Genomic DNA, 20,193 nt, shown 5'->3' on the forward strand with positions numbered 1-20,193 from the left:
AGTCGTGTCCGACTCCTAGCGACCCCATGGACTGCAGCCCACCAGGCCCCTCCATCCATGGGATTTTCCGGGCAAGAGTACTGGAGTGGGGTGCCATTGCCTTCTCCGTATACCATTTGAATAATTGCTTATTATATGCCTTAAAATAAAGAAAGCTGATGTCATTTTGTGGGTTTTGTTTCTTTTTACATTAAGTATTATGCGTAAATTCATGATAATATAATCCATAATTTTTGTCAGTGAGCAGATATTTAGATAGCACCTTGAATTTTTCTCCTAATTTTATCTGAATCCAAATTAATAGCAAAACTAATCTATTAAATTTTTATTCTAAATTTGAGAAAATGGTAGCATTATAAAATTAAGAACATACAGACACTTATCAGATTCATATTATTTCACTTTGAAAATTCTTACTTGACTTGATCTGAAAATAATTCGAGGATCTTTATCAATATCAAAGTAGGGACCCAATCTTTCAGTAAGTAAAAACTCTTTAAACACATAAAATCATTATCATTCCTTTCCTTCCTTTCTGCCTTCCTTCATATTGGAGTATAACTCAACAATAAAAATAAACCACAAATACGGCAACTATGGATAAATGTAAAATTATGATGCCTGAAAAAAAAATCCAGAAAAAAGAGGACGTATTCAATACCATATGATTTTCTGGGGACAGGGTGTAAAGCAGTATTTGAGGATAGGCAGAGAGGGAAAGAGTGTGAAGGAGTACAGAGGAACATTGGGAAGTAGTAGTGTTTGTATCTTAAATTTTGTTCTAGCCAATGTATTCTTTTTTACATTTTTTGTTGGAATATAGTTAATTTATAGTGTTGTGTTAATTTCAGGTGTACAGCAAAGTGAGTCAGTTATACGTATACATACATCCTCTCTTTTTAGATTATCTTCCCGTATAGCCATTACAGAACATTGAGAAGAGCTCCCTGTGCCATACAGTAGGTTTCTGCTAGTTTTATTTTAGATATCGCAGGGTCTGTTTAAATCCCAATCTCCCATTTTATCCCTCCCTCCCTTATCCCTTGTGACCATGTTTGTGATCTGCATCTGTGGCTCTATTTCAGTAGAGCGCCATGTCTTTAAGATTCACTCATTTCTTATTTCACTAAATATTTATTGAGGCTCCCTATTTGCTAGGCCCCTTCTGGATGCCAAGGCAACAGCAGTGGGGAGAGGGGAGAGGGTGCATGTGGTAGGGAAGAAGGAAAAGGGGAAAATCTCAGTCTTCATGGAAATATCTTCTAATGATGAGGAACAGATAATACACTCAGGGACGTCCCATGGACTGTGAAGAAAAGTGAAGCAGAAGATAGGCATAGGGAGTAACCAGGGGTGAAGAGCTGTAGTTCCAATTTTAATTGACTGATCTTTGAAACTATTACTGTGAATAGATGTCAGTTACATAGGATGCTGATTTTAAATAAGACCTCTGTCTTTGATGGTAATATTTAAGCAGAGATAGGAGGAAAGCTAGGGAAGTGAGTGGAAGGAGATATTCTTGGGTGGAAGAGGGGTCCAGACAGAGGGGGGCACAGGTGCATGAGTCCCACAGGCCAGGCGTATTCTGAAATAGCCAGGACGTCAGCTGGATGGGCAGGTGAAGAATAAGCCCCAATATTATCTAAATCGCCTTTCATGCAATGTATTCCTTCACATTTATGTTGTATAAGTCATCCCTTTATTTGTTCAGTAAGTTAGCCTTCAAGTTCGGTTTTGACTTCCTAGCAGTGGTAAGCTAATGATTTTCAGGAATCTGTGTCTCAATTCCCTCCTTTGCCTACATTTCCCTGACTATGAAGCAAGCCCAAGTTCTGTGGAAAGGTCAGTGACGAGAAAACTGCCCTTAAAAGGCTCAGTTGGGTCTTGTTTTGACCTACCCTGTCAGCCTAGAGAACTCAGGCAGAACCGCTCTCGGAATTCAAGGGATAAGAAGGGGGCCCATGAAGCTGGGTAATACGGGTTCATAATCCAATGTCTTAACTAACATGATGCCAAATCGCTCCTTTGGGTTCACTTTTTCACAAGAGTGAATGAGCTCATGATGTAAATGTCTCTAGGAAATTAAAGAGATTGAAGTCTGCTGCTTTTTTTGAAACTTTTGGTTAAAAAAAAAAAAAGCAAACTTTCTCTCAGAAACCTCCAAAAATGGTCCAAAGCGATGATGATTTCAGAAATCTTTCTAGTACTTACAATAAAGCCTTAGTCAAATTATAATTAGTGTGTTGGCTTCCTATATCATAATGCAAGCCCCCTACATGAGTTTCTAACAGAAGAGTAATGCTCACACTCTTATTATAGCTATTCTTTCAGCACAGCTAACCATCCATATTGGAAACAAAATTTTCCTTGGTATCATAAACTGTGATCATACAAATACCTTATATACAGTTTTAAAAAGAGAAGTCCTACCACTGCAGTTGAATTTCTCGGTGGTCTTACTTTTTCTTCAGTATGGGGGACGCTATGACTATTTTTACACCCTATAAACCCATTAGGAAAAGCAAATCTCTAATGACTTACCTTGAATTATTTAAGATGAACCCAGGAAAAAAAGATTCTGCCTGTGTGACGTGGCATTACTGCTGTGGTGAGTTACTCAGTTGTGTTCGACTCTTTGTGACCCCATGAACTGTAGCCTTCCAGGCTCCTCTGTCCATGGGATTCTCCAGGCAGGCATACTACAGTGGGTTGCCATTTCCTTCTCCAGGCATTACTGCTGCTGCTGCTAAGTCGCTTCAGTCGTATCCAACTCTGTACAACCCCATAGATGGCAGCCCACCAGGCTCCCCCGTCCCTGGGATTCTCCAGGCAAGAACACTGGAGTGGGTTGCCATTTCCTTCTCCAATGCATGAAAGTGAAAAGTGAAAGTGAAGTTGCTCATTCATGTCTGACTCTTAGCGACCCCATGGACTGCAGCCCACCAGGCTCCTCCATCCATGGGATTTTCCAGGCAAGAGTACTGGAGTGGGGTTGCCATTTCCTTCTCCAGGCATTACTGCTACCAGGGAGTAAAGTTGAGAGAATGGTGCCAAGGATTTATTTGCTTACTGTGGGAGAGTTGTTTATCTTCAAGTAAAAACTCATGATTATCTTGGCAAAGCTTATCTATGTAACATATGGAGGAAGAACAACTCTGGGAACAACTTTGCAAATGAACGTTAAAAAGTAAGATGCATGGTTGTGGTCTTGAACTGGCCTTGAACATCAGTCCTGTTCCCCGTCTGTGACTAAAGGAGATATGACCATCTTCAGCATTTTCTTATGGGAAAGAAATAGGTTATAATACGTTGAAGTATTGACAAACCTTGACATAACTTCAACATGTTAACTGCCAATTTTATAAGTGCATCCTTCACAATTATTAGAAAAGTTCTCTTGAAAATCTCAGTCTTTAAACAGATAATATGTGGCCTTCCCTGGTGGCTCAAATGGTAAAGAATCTGCCTGCAATGTGGGAGCCCTGGATTCGATCCCTGTGTCAGGAAGATCCCCTGGAGAAGGGAATGGCAACCCACTCTAGTATTCTTGCCTGGAGAATTCCCTGGACAGAGGAGCCTGCTGCCTGGACAGCTACAGTTCATGGGGTTGCAGAGTTGGACACGACTGAGTGACTAACACTTTCACACTTTAGAAAGTTTAGAGAGATGGATAAAAATCACTTGGCGAAATCTAAATCATTTCTTTCCTAGTTCCTAATGGACATCACATTTAACGTGAAATGGTTTCCATACTGGTATTCACTAAATGTTCCCCATCCTCCATACATTTGACCACAGCACAGAAATAAGATTGCCTTGAGTGCCCAAAATAATGATAAAAATGCATTTTTATTTGAAAAGTGTGCAGAAACAATCACTGAATACAGTTCTCGACTGTAATATTTAAACCCACACACCACAAAATCATTGGATGCTCTGACTTCTGAAGCTACTAGAACTTTGGTACAACCAAATGATGCCCTGACAGTCTGTCAGGCACCACAGTCTATTCAGGGGCACAGAGAATAAAAACTCCATGTTTAAGGTTTTAATTTACATTCATAGCACTAGACAAAACAGAGATCTGAGTAGATGACAGACAAAACAATCGAACGTGCTTAGCCTAAAAATGAGGATAATATCACTTAAATGTAGACTGTTGAGATACAGTGAAGCACTTCAGTGTTAGGCCAAAATGTTGTCTACTTTTAACACATTAAGCAGGATAACTTACTTTCCTCAAATAATTTCAGATACAGTCAGTATCTTTCACAAGGTTGTGGACACAAAGCCGTGTTTATACAAGGAGGATTTTGACCAAATTTTAATATACTATGTAGAATGTAATTGGATTCCTTGAAAGAAATACAAGATGACCTACAGAATGAAATAGAACTCATATTTGTTTTTTCAATAACTTGAGATATATTAAACATTTTCAATCAAAGACAATGACCAGAGCTGACTATCCATTTCAAGTTCCCAGTATCTCTACTAGAATTAGTGTTTTGTGCCTTCTATAACACTTGTGAACATATGGTTGTGAAAGTATGACTGTGATATTTTTATTATTCTTAGCTTGGGATAATAGTGTCAGTTTGTGAAATGGAATTTAATTTATAAACCAGTTTCTACATATGTTCTCTTTGGAGCCTGATATGAACCCTGTGAGTTACACAGGATTTATAAGCCTCATATGAGGAGAAGCCATATTTAATGACATACCCACAGCTCCCAAATTCCTCTATCTGGACACTTTCCTTTCTATAATACTAGTCTTCCTTTCAAAGAGTGCTTGAAAAAATAACCTGGAGAAGAGAAGAGTAAGGATAAGCATGTGTTATTGCTTTGCTAGGGATGAATAATATTTTGATATGTCAGTAATAGCCATTGGTTAAATAAGGGATCCATTAGGATAAGAACAGGCATGCAGCTCCAACAGAATTTGCCAATGACTAAGTCTGCTGAGGGATAATAGCCATGACTTCCAAGACCTGTTGGAAAGAAAAGGAACTGGGAAACAAATTTAAATAATTCAAAGATGATTTCTTCATTTTTTTTTCTTTGAAAGATGACAAGTTTTTAAATAACCATGTTATTTTGGTACTCATCTTTTTGTTTGTTTGCCTGTTATTCTCACTAAATACGGAAAAAGAGCTCTGCAGAAAGGCCTTTGTGATGCTACTTCTTAAAAAATTAAAGTGCAATTTATGAGGAAATTAGATTCAGATAGGATAAATAAAATGGGTCTAAGCATCTCAAATTTTGATGCCAATCATGAAATATTTGGTATTTAAATATTTTTATTAGCTTAGTTCTAAGGGCCTAAACTTCTACTTGGAAGATAAAAATAATAGGTAAATATTTGCCATGGTGCTGGTTTAGTCACTAAGTCATGTCTGATTCTTGGCAACCCCATAGACTGTAGCCAGTCAGGCTCCTCTCTCCATGGGATTCTCCAGGCAAGAATACTGGAGTGGGTTGCCATTTCCTTCTCCAGGGGATCTTCCCAACCCAGGTCTCCTGCCTTGCAGGCAGATTCTTTACCGACTGAGCTAAAAGGGAAGCCCCAAATATATAACCCTTTCTCTATTTTTTTTTCCCTACATAAAAATCAACATTTTAAGTATGGTCTTCTCCATGTTCTCCCATAGTTATAAACTCTATTTAGACAACTTGAATCTCTAATCTTTCTTTATGGTTCTTACTCAACAGTATCATCCTGGTTGGGTCTTTACCCAAGAACTCCAAGGCAATAAGTTCATAAAATTCCTATTCATCTAACAGTTCTACTTTATGAGGCAAGTGTCTCTGTAGATTTATACAACATTGAGACAACACTCAACTCATAGCATACTATCTACTTTCCATGTTTAAGAGCTCAGCACTCTTCCCAGAAATAAGCTTATACCATTTTGGTCAAAGATCAAGAAGAAAATATAGCTTTTGGCGAATTCCTAGACAATAGTTTTAAATATAGATAGCATCTTGGTATCTTTAAAAATGATAAAGCTTTCCCTAAAATATTCAAAAACATTAGATATCTTTTAATGCTTTAAAGCTTGGGAGTAGAAGGTGAAGGACAACTTCTCTATTGCTTTGGCTAACATAGCTCACAGATCTTCCTTTTAAAAAATTATTAAGTACGTTAGGAAACTAGAAACTTTGATATGATCTCTTTACAATTTGAGTTTTAAACTCTAAAATTCTTTATGGGTGAGGATTCTCCCTCATAGTTGTAGTTCCAGGTTATATACCACACCTAGTTATATCTCTCTACACATATTGTTTCTCCTACCCAATGCACCCACTCCATTGGTGAGAATTGTATGAGCTTCATCAAATTTATTGATTCCCAGTGCACAAAATTTACACTTTAAAGAATACTTCAGCTGTTATTAAAATGTTTTTTAATGTAGTCAGTCCTTATTTATGGTCAAAGCTTCTCTCTCTTATAAGGGAGACAAGAAAGGGCCAGTAAAAACCCTTGCCCAATTCTTATCTGAATGGGTTGGCAGAGAATAACTTGTACTACAAACATAACAAAAGCACTCACTGATACACAGAATGTCCTATCTGGTTAAAAACAACAGGGAAAATATTTACTTTAGTAAAATGCTGGTTTTGAATTATTTGTAGCATGATAGCTGATAATATGGAAATGATAGAAACTTGGCTAGAGTGGTCACTGGCCAGAGTTTTAAAAGTCTTATGTCAAGACCCACAAGTTAAATTCCAGTATTCAGCATTTTTTCTACGAATCTGTGACTTCTTATCCTCATCACAACAAGACAGACATGTTCTCTCAACTGCCCTCTGATACATTTTCCAAAGGATTATTTTTTTTTATTAAAAGGTAATCTTGTACCTAATCACAGTTAGAGTCTCAAGAAATGTCCATTTCCCAAAAAGTGACCAAGAGATGGTGGTAATAATCTTTAGATTCGAATAATATCCTTATACCCTTTGCTGAAGACATCAAAATAACTTTAGCTGCACTCATGTCTCTGTGAGCCCTTCCTACACCATGGTATTACAGGAAACGAGCTATGTGGCTATAGCCAAATTTGGTCGTGGAGGTATCTGAGGCACTGATTAGGACAATGTAAACATCAAACCAGTGTAAACACTTCAGAAATGGTTTCTGTATCAGAAAGAACTGCACGTACATTGTAAATAATTCTCCAAAATAAAATATGGCTTACTAAAGCATTTGGGAGACAATAAGTAACACATGTTGTTGGGTGTTAATGCAGTTCTTCAAAAGCAGTCTTATACTTCATGGCTCCAGATCAATTTAAAATTATAAAATGAATTATATGGAATAAATAATTCTGAAATAATGAAAGAGTAATGGTTACATAGACTTTGGGGTCTTAAACTCAACAGAGAATAAAATATTTTAGATCAAGTATTTATAAGTAGAATACTATTTTAAAATAATTTTCTTGACTGTTTTTAATTTTGTTCCTCTTGGTATTATTACCCAATAATTGTTATTTTTATAGGAATAGTTCTATAATTATAGGCATCATCACCCTCTGCTTTGTGCTATGGCTATCAAATAATAATCTTAAAATAGTTCCTAAATAAAAAGCTTGTTAAATAACTGACAGGAACAGAATCTTGGCATAAGCAAATCAATCATATAACTGGAAAATAAATAGAAAAAATAAATATCCAAAATAGAATGCTTCTTGGATTTTAGAAAGTCTAATTATTTCCTATTATGGAAATGCAGGGGACATCACAATTTGAATCCAAAGGAGAAATCGATTTAATGACCACAAGAATTCACCAAAATTTGCCACATCAATGCTTATGTTGGTTTTGCTCATATTCCTTCCAGAGGAAACATCTCTGATGTCAGCTAATACCTAATATCCTTTTGGCACAGGCACTGAGGTCATGAAGAGCATCAGAGAGAAACGCATCACGGGAGGGAGTACCCCCTCACGACCAATTTTAGAAGCTGGCATCATGCAGGAATCCCAGGACCTGGGCAGTCAACACTGAGATTGTGTTAATCTGTTAAGGGACTGACTTAAAAGCTTCCAAATTACCCGATTCATGGCACATGTCTAGGTCTTACAGCTGGATACTCCCTTGGATCTGTGTTCCAAAATCTGATTTGTACCAGATGGAGGTTGATAGAGGAGGTTAAAGGTGGGGGACTGGGATTTGGAGCTTCCTACATTTGTAACTTAACAAAAAATATACAGAGTCTAGATAAGTGCAGTTTAATTGGCAAAATTTTCTACAAAGAGGAACTACCCTTTAGAAAAATCATATACTCATAATAAACAGAGAAAACAGAATATGATGACTTTGTCATTGATAAGCTTGACTGAAACATTTAAATTTAAAAGGAATGGCTTATGTTTATCAGAAGCTAAAATAAAACACCAATGTAATATTCGACACAGTCATAAGAATAGGCCAATGGAAAATGCTTTTGTGATCATGTTTAGAAAGAAAAGACAGCATTATGGGAAAAATAAAGCCATTAACCAAATTTTGGTGAGACAGGATACAGAGATTCATCTCTGCCAACTCCCAAATATAGTTCACCCATAGGTATTTTGCCTCAGGCAAAATAAAAACAGATGCTAAATACACTGCAATATGGCATGAGGTATCATCAACTTTTTTGTGATGAATGACATGAAAATTCAGTGACCATAAAATTGATCCATCATTATTCTGAAGTTGTTGATCTGCAAAGTGACACAGCTGTGTTTTTACAGTTGAATCAAAGCCAGGGGTGGGTGTAGGCTGGAGGGGAGCGATGTGATACAGTTTCTAGTACTTCGTAAATTAGAAACTTAGAATTAATAGTCACTTTTTATTTCATATCACCAGCATATTTTATCTAAAAAATTAAGGCTAAATAGTTTTTCTTGAGTTCATAAAGAGATATTTAATAAACAGCAATCTTTAATTTCTCCTTGTGACTATTTATCATGATTTGCTAAGAAATGTGAAATGTGAAGCTGAACACTACACCAGAAGCTGAACACTAGACCAATTTCTAAAACTGTGCTGGAAATGGAAACCTCTGGGCACTCTCTTAATGCCAACCGATAATGTCAGCTTCCAATTGGCTTGACTGAAATTTGGCCAAGTAACTCTCCCAGACATCTGTAAGAGACACATTTAATTTCAGTTGTCCAAATGCCATTTTCCCATACCTTCATCTCTCTCTCTCTGGGCCTTTTTCTTGTCCTCTGTCATTCACAGTCCTATTCTTGTCTATCTGCCATTTATTAAGAATATACAAATGGCATGATTACACAGTCTCCTACATATTCTCAGATGTCTGACATTCATCCTCTCGTAACCTTATCAGCAATGTTGTCATTCTAGCACAGCTTACAGGATATACATAGTAATGTCACTCTAAATGAACCACTTAGAATTCTTTATTGTGTATGCACTTTTAGCTAATATGTCCCCCTCAATGCAAACCTAAAAGTCCAAATCAGATTCTATATAACAAGTAAATCCAACCTTTAAAAAAGTCATCCTTCTCTGTTCTCCCTTCAGAAACCTATTCCTGTCCCCAGTGTGACAAGGTAATTTTGGTTCTGATGGAAAACCCACTGATACCTCTTCTTCTACACTCTTTTCTATGTTCATCTTCTTTATGAAAAAACAAATTGAGTACCCATGATGGTACGATGACACTGGGAAATCCTTGATCTTGTTTGGAGGGGCTTCAGGGATTACTGGTCAACTCTTCTGAACTCTGTTGACTATTCAGGTTTCTAAAATTTTCTGGCAGGAAAAGAAAGACATGCCATTATACACGGTTTACTCAACAACAATGGTGGGGTTTGTTGCTCTTTTTGGAAGTGACGTTTGCCTGGGTTCTGGATGGTCAGAGGCTGGGGTAAAGTCTAACAGGCACATTTCTTCTCTGCTGACTTCTCCCCATCCAGCTTTCCAGAGCTGCTCCCATTGACTGTGTCGGGGATGTGGGTCTTCTCTACACACTGTTCCATTCGTTTCATTATTAAGTCCAGAAGGGTTTCCACAGCTTTTTCCACATTCTGGCCAGTCGCTGCACTTGTTTCAAAATACGGTATGCTAGCATGGAAGAGATGACAAATATTTTTGCAAGGAAGGAACCAGAAAAGATACAACAAGATGTGCCAGTGAGTCACACGTGTGAAAACATGGCTGGCTGAGAGATTGTGAAATAATCACGATTTTGCTGGCTGAGTTGGAAAACATCCTTGGTTTTCCTCAGTGAGTGAAAACTGATGGGTTGCTTTTTCGTGTGGGCGTAACCAGCGTTATGGGCAAGGAAATTGCTACAAGAGGTGCTCAGGTACTTGAAGCCAAGCATCATCACTGACTTTTTAAAAATGAAGAGGGCAAATATGCCAGACTAATGATCAATGTTGCCATTAAACTATTAGCGTGTTAATCCCTCAGTCGTGTCTGACTTTTTGCGAACCCATGAACTGTAACCCACAACCCTCCTCTGTCTGGGATTCTCCAGGCGAGAATACTGGAGTGGGTTGCCATTCCCTTCTCCAGGGGATTTCCTGACCCAGGGATCAAACCCAGGTCTCCTGCATTGCAGGCAGGTTCTTTACCATCTGAGCCACCAGGGAAGCCTATTCAACAATTACTTCCCTCCAATCAATTATCTAGAAGTCTGATTTAGAAATTAGGCAGGCATTGCATAGGTTATTCATGTGAATACAATCTACATTTATTTAGAATCCAAAGTTTCAAGAAGACACGTACATTTATTTGTAAAACTCTCAAGGAGGTACAGAACTGTCACATTTGGCAAAAGTACTTAAATTTGAAAAAGAATGACAATTTCTGCCTTGGGAGTCAGTTTCTAACTACTTGAGGTGTTTAAATGTTTTGTACTCTGACATTTAAGCTAGCTATGATAATAATAATTGGGCTTCCCTGGTGGCTCAAATGGTAAAGAATCTGCCTGCAATGCATGAGACCTGGATTCAATCCCTGGGTCAGAAAGACCCACTGGAGAAGGGAATGGCAACCCACTCCATTATTCTTGCCTGGAGAATTCCATGGACAAAGGAGCCTGGCGGGCCACAGTTCATGGGGTCACAAAGAGTCAGACAAGACTGAGTGACTAACACTTTCACTTTCAGGATAATAATCACAGTATTACATCCAGGTCAGGAGTTATTCCTTAGAGTTTTGTAGCTATTGAGAGGCTGTAGAATACAATGCTCAAAAGGATGGGCTCTGATCTCAGACAGCCTGGACTGAATTCAAGCTCTACTACTCACGAGCTATATGGCCTTCCATAAGTTACTCAACTTCTCTGTGTCTCAATTTCTCATATATCAAATGGGATAACTCTAAATTTCATATATATAATTACAGGGGTTAAATTAAAGTCTAGGAATAGTTGCTAACACACAATAAGCATTTAGTAAATATGAGTGGTTATTATTGTTAAATAGTTTCATTAAAAGCATCACATATATTCCTCTGGGAGATCTTTTTCATTCATCTGTCATTCCTGAATCAAGGGGATCCCTCTGAATATCAGTCTCATGACCTTGCCCCCTAACTAAGCAGCAGTGTGTGAGAGAATATTAGCTGACTTACCTGTATTTTTCAGCCAGGTCCCGGGCTTGCCGTTCATTGACTTCCCTCTGGTCCGGCAGGTCTGCCTTGTTGCCAATTAATACTATATCTGGATTTTCACAGTAAGCATTTGCTTGCAATTGGCCTTAGAAAGAAAACAGATGGAACCAGCAAGTTAGTTATAAACAAGTGATGTCAAAAGACTGCTCATGCTTCAGGGTCCTAATCGAATTGTTCATCTCCAGCTTGGCTGTTTATGAGTTAAATTAGCCCAGGTGCTTAACTCTTCCCAGCCACAGTTTCCTCATCTAGAACGTGGAGATACTGCCTCACAGGTGGCAGGCTGTGAAGACTAGTAAGAGTGTATATGAAGCACCTGTGTGAATACCTGTTGGTGATCTTCTGCATGTGGGGAAATGTCCTCTGAGATGAGCACAGATGAGGTGATGTGTGCTCAGCCATCACAGATGAGGTGATGTGTGCTCAGCCATGTCCAGCCCTTCGTGATCCCATGGACTGTAGCCTGCCAGGCTCCTCTGTCCATGGGATTCTCTAGGCAAGAATACTGGAGTAGGGTGCCACTTCCTTCTCCAGGGGATCATCTCAACCCAGGGATTGAATGAACCTGTGTCTCCTATGTCTCCTGCATTGGCAGGCGGATTCTTTATCACTGCACCCCCTGGAAATGAACATCCGGGAATGTTCACCTGAGTTGAATATACTGCTTTTCAGACCATTTATTCCTCAAATATAAATGAAGATAAGAGAACATGGTCTTAAAGTATATGTGCAAGCATGCTAGGTCACTTTAGTCGTATCTGACTCTCTGCAACCCTCTGGACTGTAGCCTGCCAGGCTCCTCTGTCCATGGGATTCTCTAGGCAAGAAGACTGGAGTGGGCTGCCACCTCTTCTTTAGGGGATCTTGCCCCCTCCCCGTGTCTCGTCTGTCTCCTGCATTAGCAGGCGGTTTCTTCACCACTGGTGCCAGCTGGGAAGCCCCTTCAAGTAGAAGGGCTGTCTGCTCTTTCCTTCAGGAGGCTGCCACATTTTTCTTTCCTGAAATCCAAGGTAATGATTCATAACAGCAGAGTGTTTTTGAACCACCACAAATTCATGTAGAAACAATATTAAGACAGGTTATTTGTTTTTCTCTTTTTTCCAAAAGAAGGGAGGTATTGGGGGTGGGGAGGAGGAGGAGGAGAAGGAAGGGAAGGAGGAAGGAAAGAAATGATAAAAAAAAAACCTTGTCAACCTATATTTTCAAGGTTATGGGACTATTTTACCGTCTACCTCAAGGCATGCTAAGTGCAACCTTGTTGAGGCCAGAGGAGGAAGTGACTCTGTAACACCAGTTATTTGGATATTAGAAATTAAAGTCTTATCAGAAATGGCAATTAATTATCTTAAATCCCAACAGTATCCTGGAAAATTTTAGGAGCAAGGGAGCATCTCATCTACCTTGAAAAATGATGAATAAATCACTCTGAAAGAACTGAATAACCTTATTATCTCCTTATCTCCCAGAATCTAATAATAACATTTGGTGTGTTACCTAATAATATTATCTAATAATAAAAACAAAACATTATCTATTATCTAATAATAACACTTTAGATAAAGAAATGTAATAGTAAAAGAAAATGGAGAGAGATCCTAGGATGAACACTCATTTGGAGAAGCAAATAAATAAGTCAGAATTTGTTGGTATTTTTCTCCACTAGCACAACTGTGCTGGCGAGCTTACATTTAAAGCCATTATATAGTCTGTGTATATATATATAAAAGTATTAATTACATGTAATATGAAATAATAAGATATGCATATATTTGAGAATCTACACAGCCAGATACTCAGCCAGTTGCTCTGGGGTATCGCAACAGAACAAGCAGACCAAGTTTGAACCTTTATAGAGCTCACATTCTAGAGGTGGAAAGAATCAAAACCACAAGTAAGCAAAGAAGAAGGGGGCAGCAGAGGATGAGATGGTTGGATGGAAGCACTGACTCAGTGGACATGAAATTGAGTACTAGCTCCTGGAGATAATGAAGGACAGGGAAGCCTGGCATGCTGCAGTCCACAAGATCACAAGGAGTTGTACACAACTTAGTGACTGAACAACAACCACAAAACAAAGAAATATATAATATGATATGATATAATATCATATATATGATGTCAGGTGGGGGCAGTGACCAAATGAAGCAGAAAGTGTCCTTAGCGCACACAGAGTGATGAAGAACGGTTTTAGATGGAGCGGTCAGGAAAGCTTTTCCCAAGAGATAAATGGGGTCTGAACAAGAACTTGAAGGAGGTGAAAGAATTAACAATGGTGTAAATAGGAAAACAGAAATCAAGGCAGGAGGAAACAGAGACCAAAGGCCCCAAGACAAGACGGTGCTTTTCAGGAGAGCCCTTCGGCTGGAGGCCAGTGAGTGGGGGCGGAGTGAGAGTGAATTACAGAGGAAGCGACGATGATGGTCCTTGCTGTTGTTTAGTTGCTGAGTCGTGTCTGACTCTTTGGGACCCCATGGCCTGTAGCACGCCAGGCTTCCCTGATGGCCTTAGAGGTCAGCAAAGGACTCTGGATTTTATTCCAAGTGAAGTGGGAAACCCCGGAAGGACTTGGAGTAGGGGGATAACATGATCAGATCTCAAAAAATAGCCCTCTGGCCACAGACAGCCCCGACAACTCTAGAAATAAGTAGCACCAGCCCCATGGGATTGCTAGTGTGTCCCAGTGTGTTCAAAACTGGTATATGTAATATGGTCTTTAGTGCTACATCCATTTTAAACAAAGGAAAAACGAAATACCACTCTTCTGTGCTGACATACATCAATCTGGCTTTAATAACTGATTAGGTTAATTCAAAGCTTTATTGTGTTTAAATTGCCATGAAAGCTGGAGATTTTTCTATACCAGTCTTTCTTATATCTGAACACTTGTCCAAAAAAAGTAAAATTTCAATGTGAGCTTATTGACAGACACACTGTATGGTATCTTCATGCAGCTGCTCTGCTCTGAAACAATTTCTCACTTAACTGACCCCTGAGTTAATTAACTATTTAGTTAACCCATGTGCAAGGGCCCACACTGTAGGTGCCAGTGTGCCTACTCAGAAAATGCCGTGCTTCCTGTGTGTCCACTCCAGGCTAGACAAAGTAGACGTGACTGCTGGCTGAGTTGTGAGAAGTCCTTCGAGACTTACTGCACAAGTGGAATGAATGGCCCGTCCATTGCGATCATAAAGTCCTTACACATAGGTGGTGATTCATCTAAGGTGTCAAAGGAAAAACCAATTCCAAGCCACTCTGGGTGAGCCACATACAAGCCACCACTTTGAAGGTGACACGGGCAACACTAAACCTGTGACTTTTTCTGGTTTCATCTTGTGAGGCCAAGAAGCAGATAGAGCCGTTGGGTCCCAACGTGGCCAACAGGAGTTATTCAGTCCCACTTACTCATCCAGTTTCTGACATTTAAGAAGCTCTGTTGACTGGTGAGGTCAAACATTAATAAGAAACCCATGGCGTCTCTGAAGAATGCTGTAGTGAGGCTCCGGAATCTGCCAAGAAAACACAGTGGACAGTTTCGAAAGTTAGTCCGCTGGATACTCTGATGACAATACAAACAACACTATGTCCCTTTCAGATATGAACTCTCCATAGCATCCCTCTGGATTATCCGCCCAAGTGGGCGAGTGGGCAGAAAGACTGCTGAAGGGTCAGAGGAGACAATCTGGTTGTAGATTTAAGATCCGGTTGAGGCTTTACGTTCCACAGCAGGCATGCATGCAAGAGTCTGTAACCTTCAATCACACGCTTGCTTACACAGCCTCTTGGAATCCTTCTCTCTTTGGCTCACAGGCATCTTGTGGCCCACGGTTAAAATATAAGGCACTTCAGGACTGAGACTTTAACTTCTACTTTTCAATTTTCCTGTCTGTGGCCAGAAGGAAGCTTAGCACATGGCAGGCTGGAAATGAGTGCCTGTGATTATGTGCAGAGAACCACAACTTGTCAGCAGCTGGAACTAGGGTTCTTTTGTAGGGAAAAACAACGTTGGTGAGAGAACGCTTTTATTCGCACTCTTTGGGAATAAAACATGCATGTCTCTTAAGGAGAAGGAAGAAAGACAGTGAAGAAAGGAAAAGAAAACTTTATGATTAGGGGGATGGAGGGAAGGGCAGAGAGACTTAACTAGTTGAGGAGGGAAAGTAAGAACACTCATTTCTAAGGGAGGATTTTGAAGAATACACTCCATCATAGTGCAGTGTAAGCACTTGCTCTCTCTTGCTCCAACCCTCCTCACCCCAGCATCCTCAGGGAAGATGAAGATGCTCTGAAATCCACTTCAATGTGTGCAATGGGCCAAACCGGAGATGACACATGGGGTCCAGAGAAGCTTTGGGTTATACTGATAAAGAAGTGAAGCTGGCAACTGGTTTTAAGAAAGACACATGACTCTCAACAGAGAAGCAGATCCTATCCTAAATGTCCTCCTAATTTTTTGGTCACCTATTTTGGCCTATTTGTAGATTCTTGGGTTTCCTCTGGGTTCTATTCTTGATCCCTTCATCCTCTACGTACATTCACTGAGTTATTTAGTCTACACTGCTGGCTCAGTTATCCTGGTGTATATGTTGAACCCAGGTTTATAGGTCTAGATCTCTCCTGCCGTGCTTCTTGTATGCCCAATTACTTGTTGGGTATTTCCACTTGGAGGAAACTAAGGTACCAGCAACTTTACATATTTGAAAGCAAACTCACCTTCCCTCTGATTTTTCTATCAATGGCATCACCATCCTCCTTGGGTGCCACAGCTTCCTTCTCCTTCACCTGTTATATACAAGCAATCAACAAATATCTCCTGACCCTCTCATTTCTCTCCACGTACCCTGCCACTACTCCAGTTTCGAGGCCATTATCTTCCACCAGGATAATTTCAACAGCGTTCTCAACAGGCTTCCTGTCTCCAGTGTTGTTTGGGTCCTCTTGTTCCCCGATTTCTTCCTATTGATTCTATAAATCCTCTGCTAAAAATGTTAGATGATGAAACCTGGCTCTAAAGGTAATGACTGAACTTTTCAGTAATCCGCCAAGGCTCTGCATGAACTGACCCTTGCTCCTCTATCCAGCTTTATCTCCTGACTACCCACAGGCATGCTGAGCTTCTTTAAGTTCTTAGAAAGTTCACTCTCTCCCCTGGGCTTTCACCCACGCTGTTATTCCTGTGGGTGACCTTGCCTTCAGGCTTCCTTTACCTCCCACCCCGTTCGCCAGGAAAAGGTTCACTCATACATTGTGTATGAGTATATATATTTATATATAGAAGTATCACTTCCCCAGACTCCCCAACACCGCCATCTGGGTTATGGACTCCTCCTGGTGCATCTGACAGCCACCAGCCACTCTTTGTTTTCCTGTTACTGTCCTGAAGCTTTATTGCAATTGTTGATTTGTCCAAATCCCATCCTAGACAGGAACCTTCAAGAGAAAAGAAGCTGTGTTTTTAACTCGCTATCCATTGTGTTTTCATGACTCTGAAATATTTTTTTGATGATTAAGTGTTTGCCAGATTTAGAGAAAGAAACAAAGATAGAAAATAGCAAAGGATATGAAATTATTAAGGAGGTAAATGACTTCAATAGAAACAATACTTTTAATATAGAGTCACAGAAAAGAGATATTTAAGAGTATTTATTTCCAAAATAAGATTCTTTGGTAGGATATAATCATGATGATTATGAAATACCAAAAATCTTACTCAATTTTATCCTTGTGGATTTGTTCCTACCAGTCACTAGAAGCTCAGAGATTATAGTGCTTTTATTGAATGGTTGTTTCTCTCTCTGTGGGGACTATCTGTACTCACAAAACTGTCTCCTGCTTAAACCACAAGAGTGTGGCTAAGTCAGCCACAGTAGTCTGTTCTCTGGCCTCTCTTAAGTGTGTGTGTGTGTGTGTGTTTCTCATCTGAGGACAAATCTACTGTGCCTTACTCCCCTCTCATTAACACAGCCCATGACAGTTACTTTAAAACGTGCTTGTTGGATAGATCGCATTGGAGCAAACACTTTTGCATCCATAGCAACAGGGACAGGACACTTCTGCTCTGAGCCAGGCTCACACCCTGGACCACTCAACCCCAGGACCCTTGTGAGCCCCTGGAGTTTCCAGGGTCTTGTGCTCGTGCTTAGTCGCTCAGTCCTGTCTGACTGTTTGCAACCCCATGGACTGTAGCCCACCAAGCTCCTCTGTCCATGGGATTTCCCAGACAAGAACACTGGAGGGGGCTGCCATTTCCTCCTCCAGGGGATCTTCCCGACCCGGGGATTGAATCCATGTCTCCTGTGTCTCCCGCACTGGCAGGCGGATTCTTCACCACTGAGCCACCAGGGAAGCCTTTCCAGGGTTTACTCCATGAGTAATCTTATTTATTTCTAGCTGCACCCACCAACCTCATTCTGTCCCCAGAATGTGGAATGCCAGGACCCCATGAATAAACAGATCCCAGGGGCACATGATAGCTCTTCCTCCCTCACTGAGAACTAAGTCTGTGCTCTGCATCCTTTTGGTTTACATAAGGGGTATGATCTTTTGCCTCCTTCCCATAATGTGACTTTTATCAATAACCATTATCTTTCATGGGTTACAGTGCCAGATATCCTCGGGCACAGGCTTGAGGTGTGAGGCATTGTTTATCTTGTTGCTTAGCTACACTTTAATATACAGAATGCAAAATTCTCAAGGGATGAATAACCTTGGTGTTACTAAGACAATCCCTAGTATTTCCATTTCTCTCCTAGAGCAGCTGTCTTAAGGGGACAGATGAGAGAAGCCTGCCATCATGCTAGGCCGACATATCGTGTGCGAAGACATATGGGAACCACATTTTCTCATATTAGTTCTTCAAAAATGAATTAAATTGGTCTATAAAACATACATCTTTGTGACAACAAAACTGACATATGAACAGAGATTCCTGTGAGGAACGACTTCAGAGGAACCAGCCGCGTTGAAGGATGCGTGTAAATGGAATTCACAGTCAAAAGAGCTCACAGAGAGGGCCCGGCACCTCTCCTGGCGTTTACACTCACTGAAAGCGAGAATGTTTTGGACTCATTTCAAAGACTGAAGTGTTTACAAGCATAAACATTGTGAGACATGTGATGCAGAATTTGGAGGTATGTGCCTTCTATATATCTTCTCTGACAACCTATTGCCAATTTTTGTTTCATCTAATATTGAAAAGCTGCACTAGCTTGGGGTCTTCTGCGCTTTGAAAGCTTGGATCTCAAAGAAATGTATTTTCTTCAAATCATGGCACTGCACCCCCAGCTGTAAACAATCAACACTGCTATCTACCGGGTGTCTCTTGTCTGGGTCACTGCACCAGAGACAAGGCTGAGAAAACAAGCATGGTCTCTGTTCTTATGAAGCTCACAATTGTGTTGGGGTGAGAAGGCCACAAGTGGATTGAAGAACAGCCGTTAGAGACAAAAATAAAAGACACGCCTTACCACAAGATGTTGTTGTTGTTTAGTCACTAAGTCGTGTCCAACTCTCTTGCAATCCCAGGGACTATTGTCTGCCAGGCTCCTTTGCCCACGGGTTTTCCCAGGCAAGAATACTGGAGTAGTTTGCCACTTCCTTTTCCAGGGGAATCTTTCTGACCCAGGGATCGAACCCGTGTCTCCTGCACTGGCAGGCGAATTTTTATCACTGAGCCACCAGGGAAGTCTTATTACAAGGTGGTATATAATTAATTAACTTATTTAATTAAAGTAACTTAAAGCATGGATGGGCTTCCCGGGTGGCACTAGTGGTAAAGAACCCACCTGCCATGCAAGAGACACAGGAGACTGGGTTCCATCCCTGGGCAGGGAAAATCCTCTGGAGGAGGGCATGATGGCAGTCCCCTCCAGGACTCTTGCCTGGAGAATCCCATGAACAGAGGAGCCTGGTGGGCTACAGTCCATAGGGTCACCAAGAGTTGGACATGACCGAAGCGACTTAGCATGCATGCAGCCTCCCAAGGCATGGAAGAATAGACATTGTAAGAATTCAAGAAAGAGGGAATTTGTTTCAGATGGGGAGTTTGGAAAAGCCCCACCAGGCACGTGTAATGTGAGCCAGGCCTATTGAAAGGAGAGGCTCAGGAATGGTGGGAAAGGAATAAAATTCCAGCTGGAGGGTGATGATGTGACCGAAATCATAGTAAAGTCAGTCAAATGGTACAGGATGCATGGCTGTGTGTAAAGACAGAAAGAGATGAAAAATATATTAACACACTTTCCTTCAACTCACTCTTCAAGTAGCACTTGTAACAATGTTCATTTTCCACCCCAGTTCAATTAAATTCTGGATTTTTTTTTTTAATGATCACAAAGTACAAAGACAATGCATAAGAATCTTCACAGAGATTTCTGAAAATGTGATTTTTGCAATCTGCACCAAATACACAATTGCTAGTTATGGTTAATTCACTACAGATAATTTATTTTTATTTGTTGATATAGATGTCTATTTTGAAACCAGGAGGAGAGTTGCATTTCCTTACATTTTTCAAGTTCACATACCGTAGTCGTATTAAAGTGGCACATA

At 40.2% G+C, this 20,193-nt stretch overlaps 1 protein-coding gene across 10 annotated transcripts in view; it reads right to left on the reverse strand.

The window, feature by feature from the left end:
- Positions 1–3,830: 3,830 nt before the first annotated feature.
- Positions 3,831–20,193, reverse strand: part of RAB27B (RAB27B, member RAS oncogene family) — a 178,853-nt gene continuing 162,490 nt past the window's right edge. For all 10 annotated transcript variants that reach the window (XM_010854800.1, XM_010854793.1, XM_010854799.1 and 7 more), the window contains 3 exons: positions 15,049–15,152; positions 11,608–11,731; positions 3,831–10,089 (listed from right to left, as the gene is read on the reverse strand). In XM_010854800.1, coding sequence (XP_010853102.1) covers positions 9,900–10,089; positions 11,608–11,731; positions 15,049–15,152 — 418 coding nt within the window. In that variant the 3' untranslated portion in view covers positions 3,831–9,899. The remainder of the gene's footprint in view (positions 10,090–11,607; positions 11,732–15,048; positions 15,153–20,193) is intronic.

Source organism: Bison bison, unplaced genomic scaffold (assembly GCF_000754665.1).
Source record: "Bison bison bison isolate TAMUID 2011002044 unplaced genomic scaffold, Bison_UMD1.0 scf7180017864349, whole genome shotgun sequence".
In the NCBI taxonomy this organism is placed as follows: Eukaryota; Metazoa; Chordata; class Mammalia; order Artiodactyla; family Bovidae; genus Bison; species Bison bison.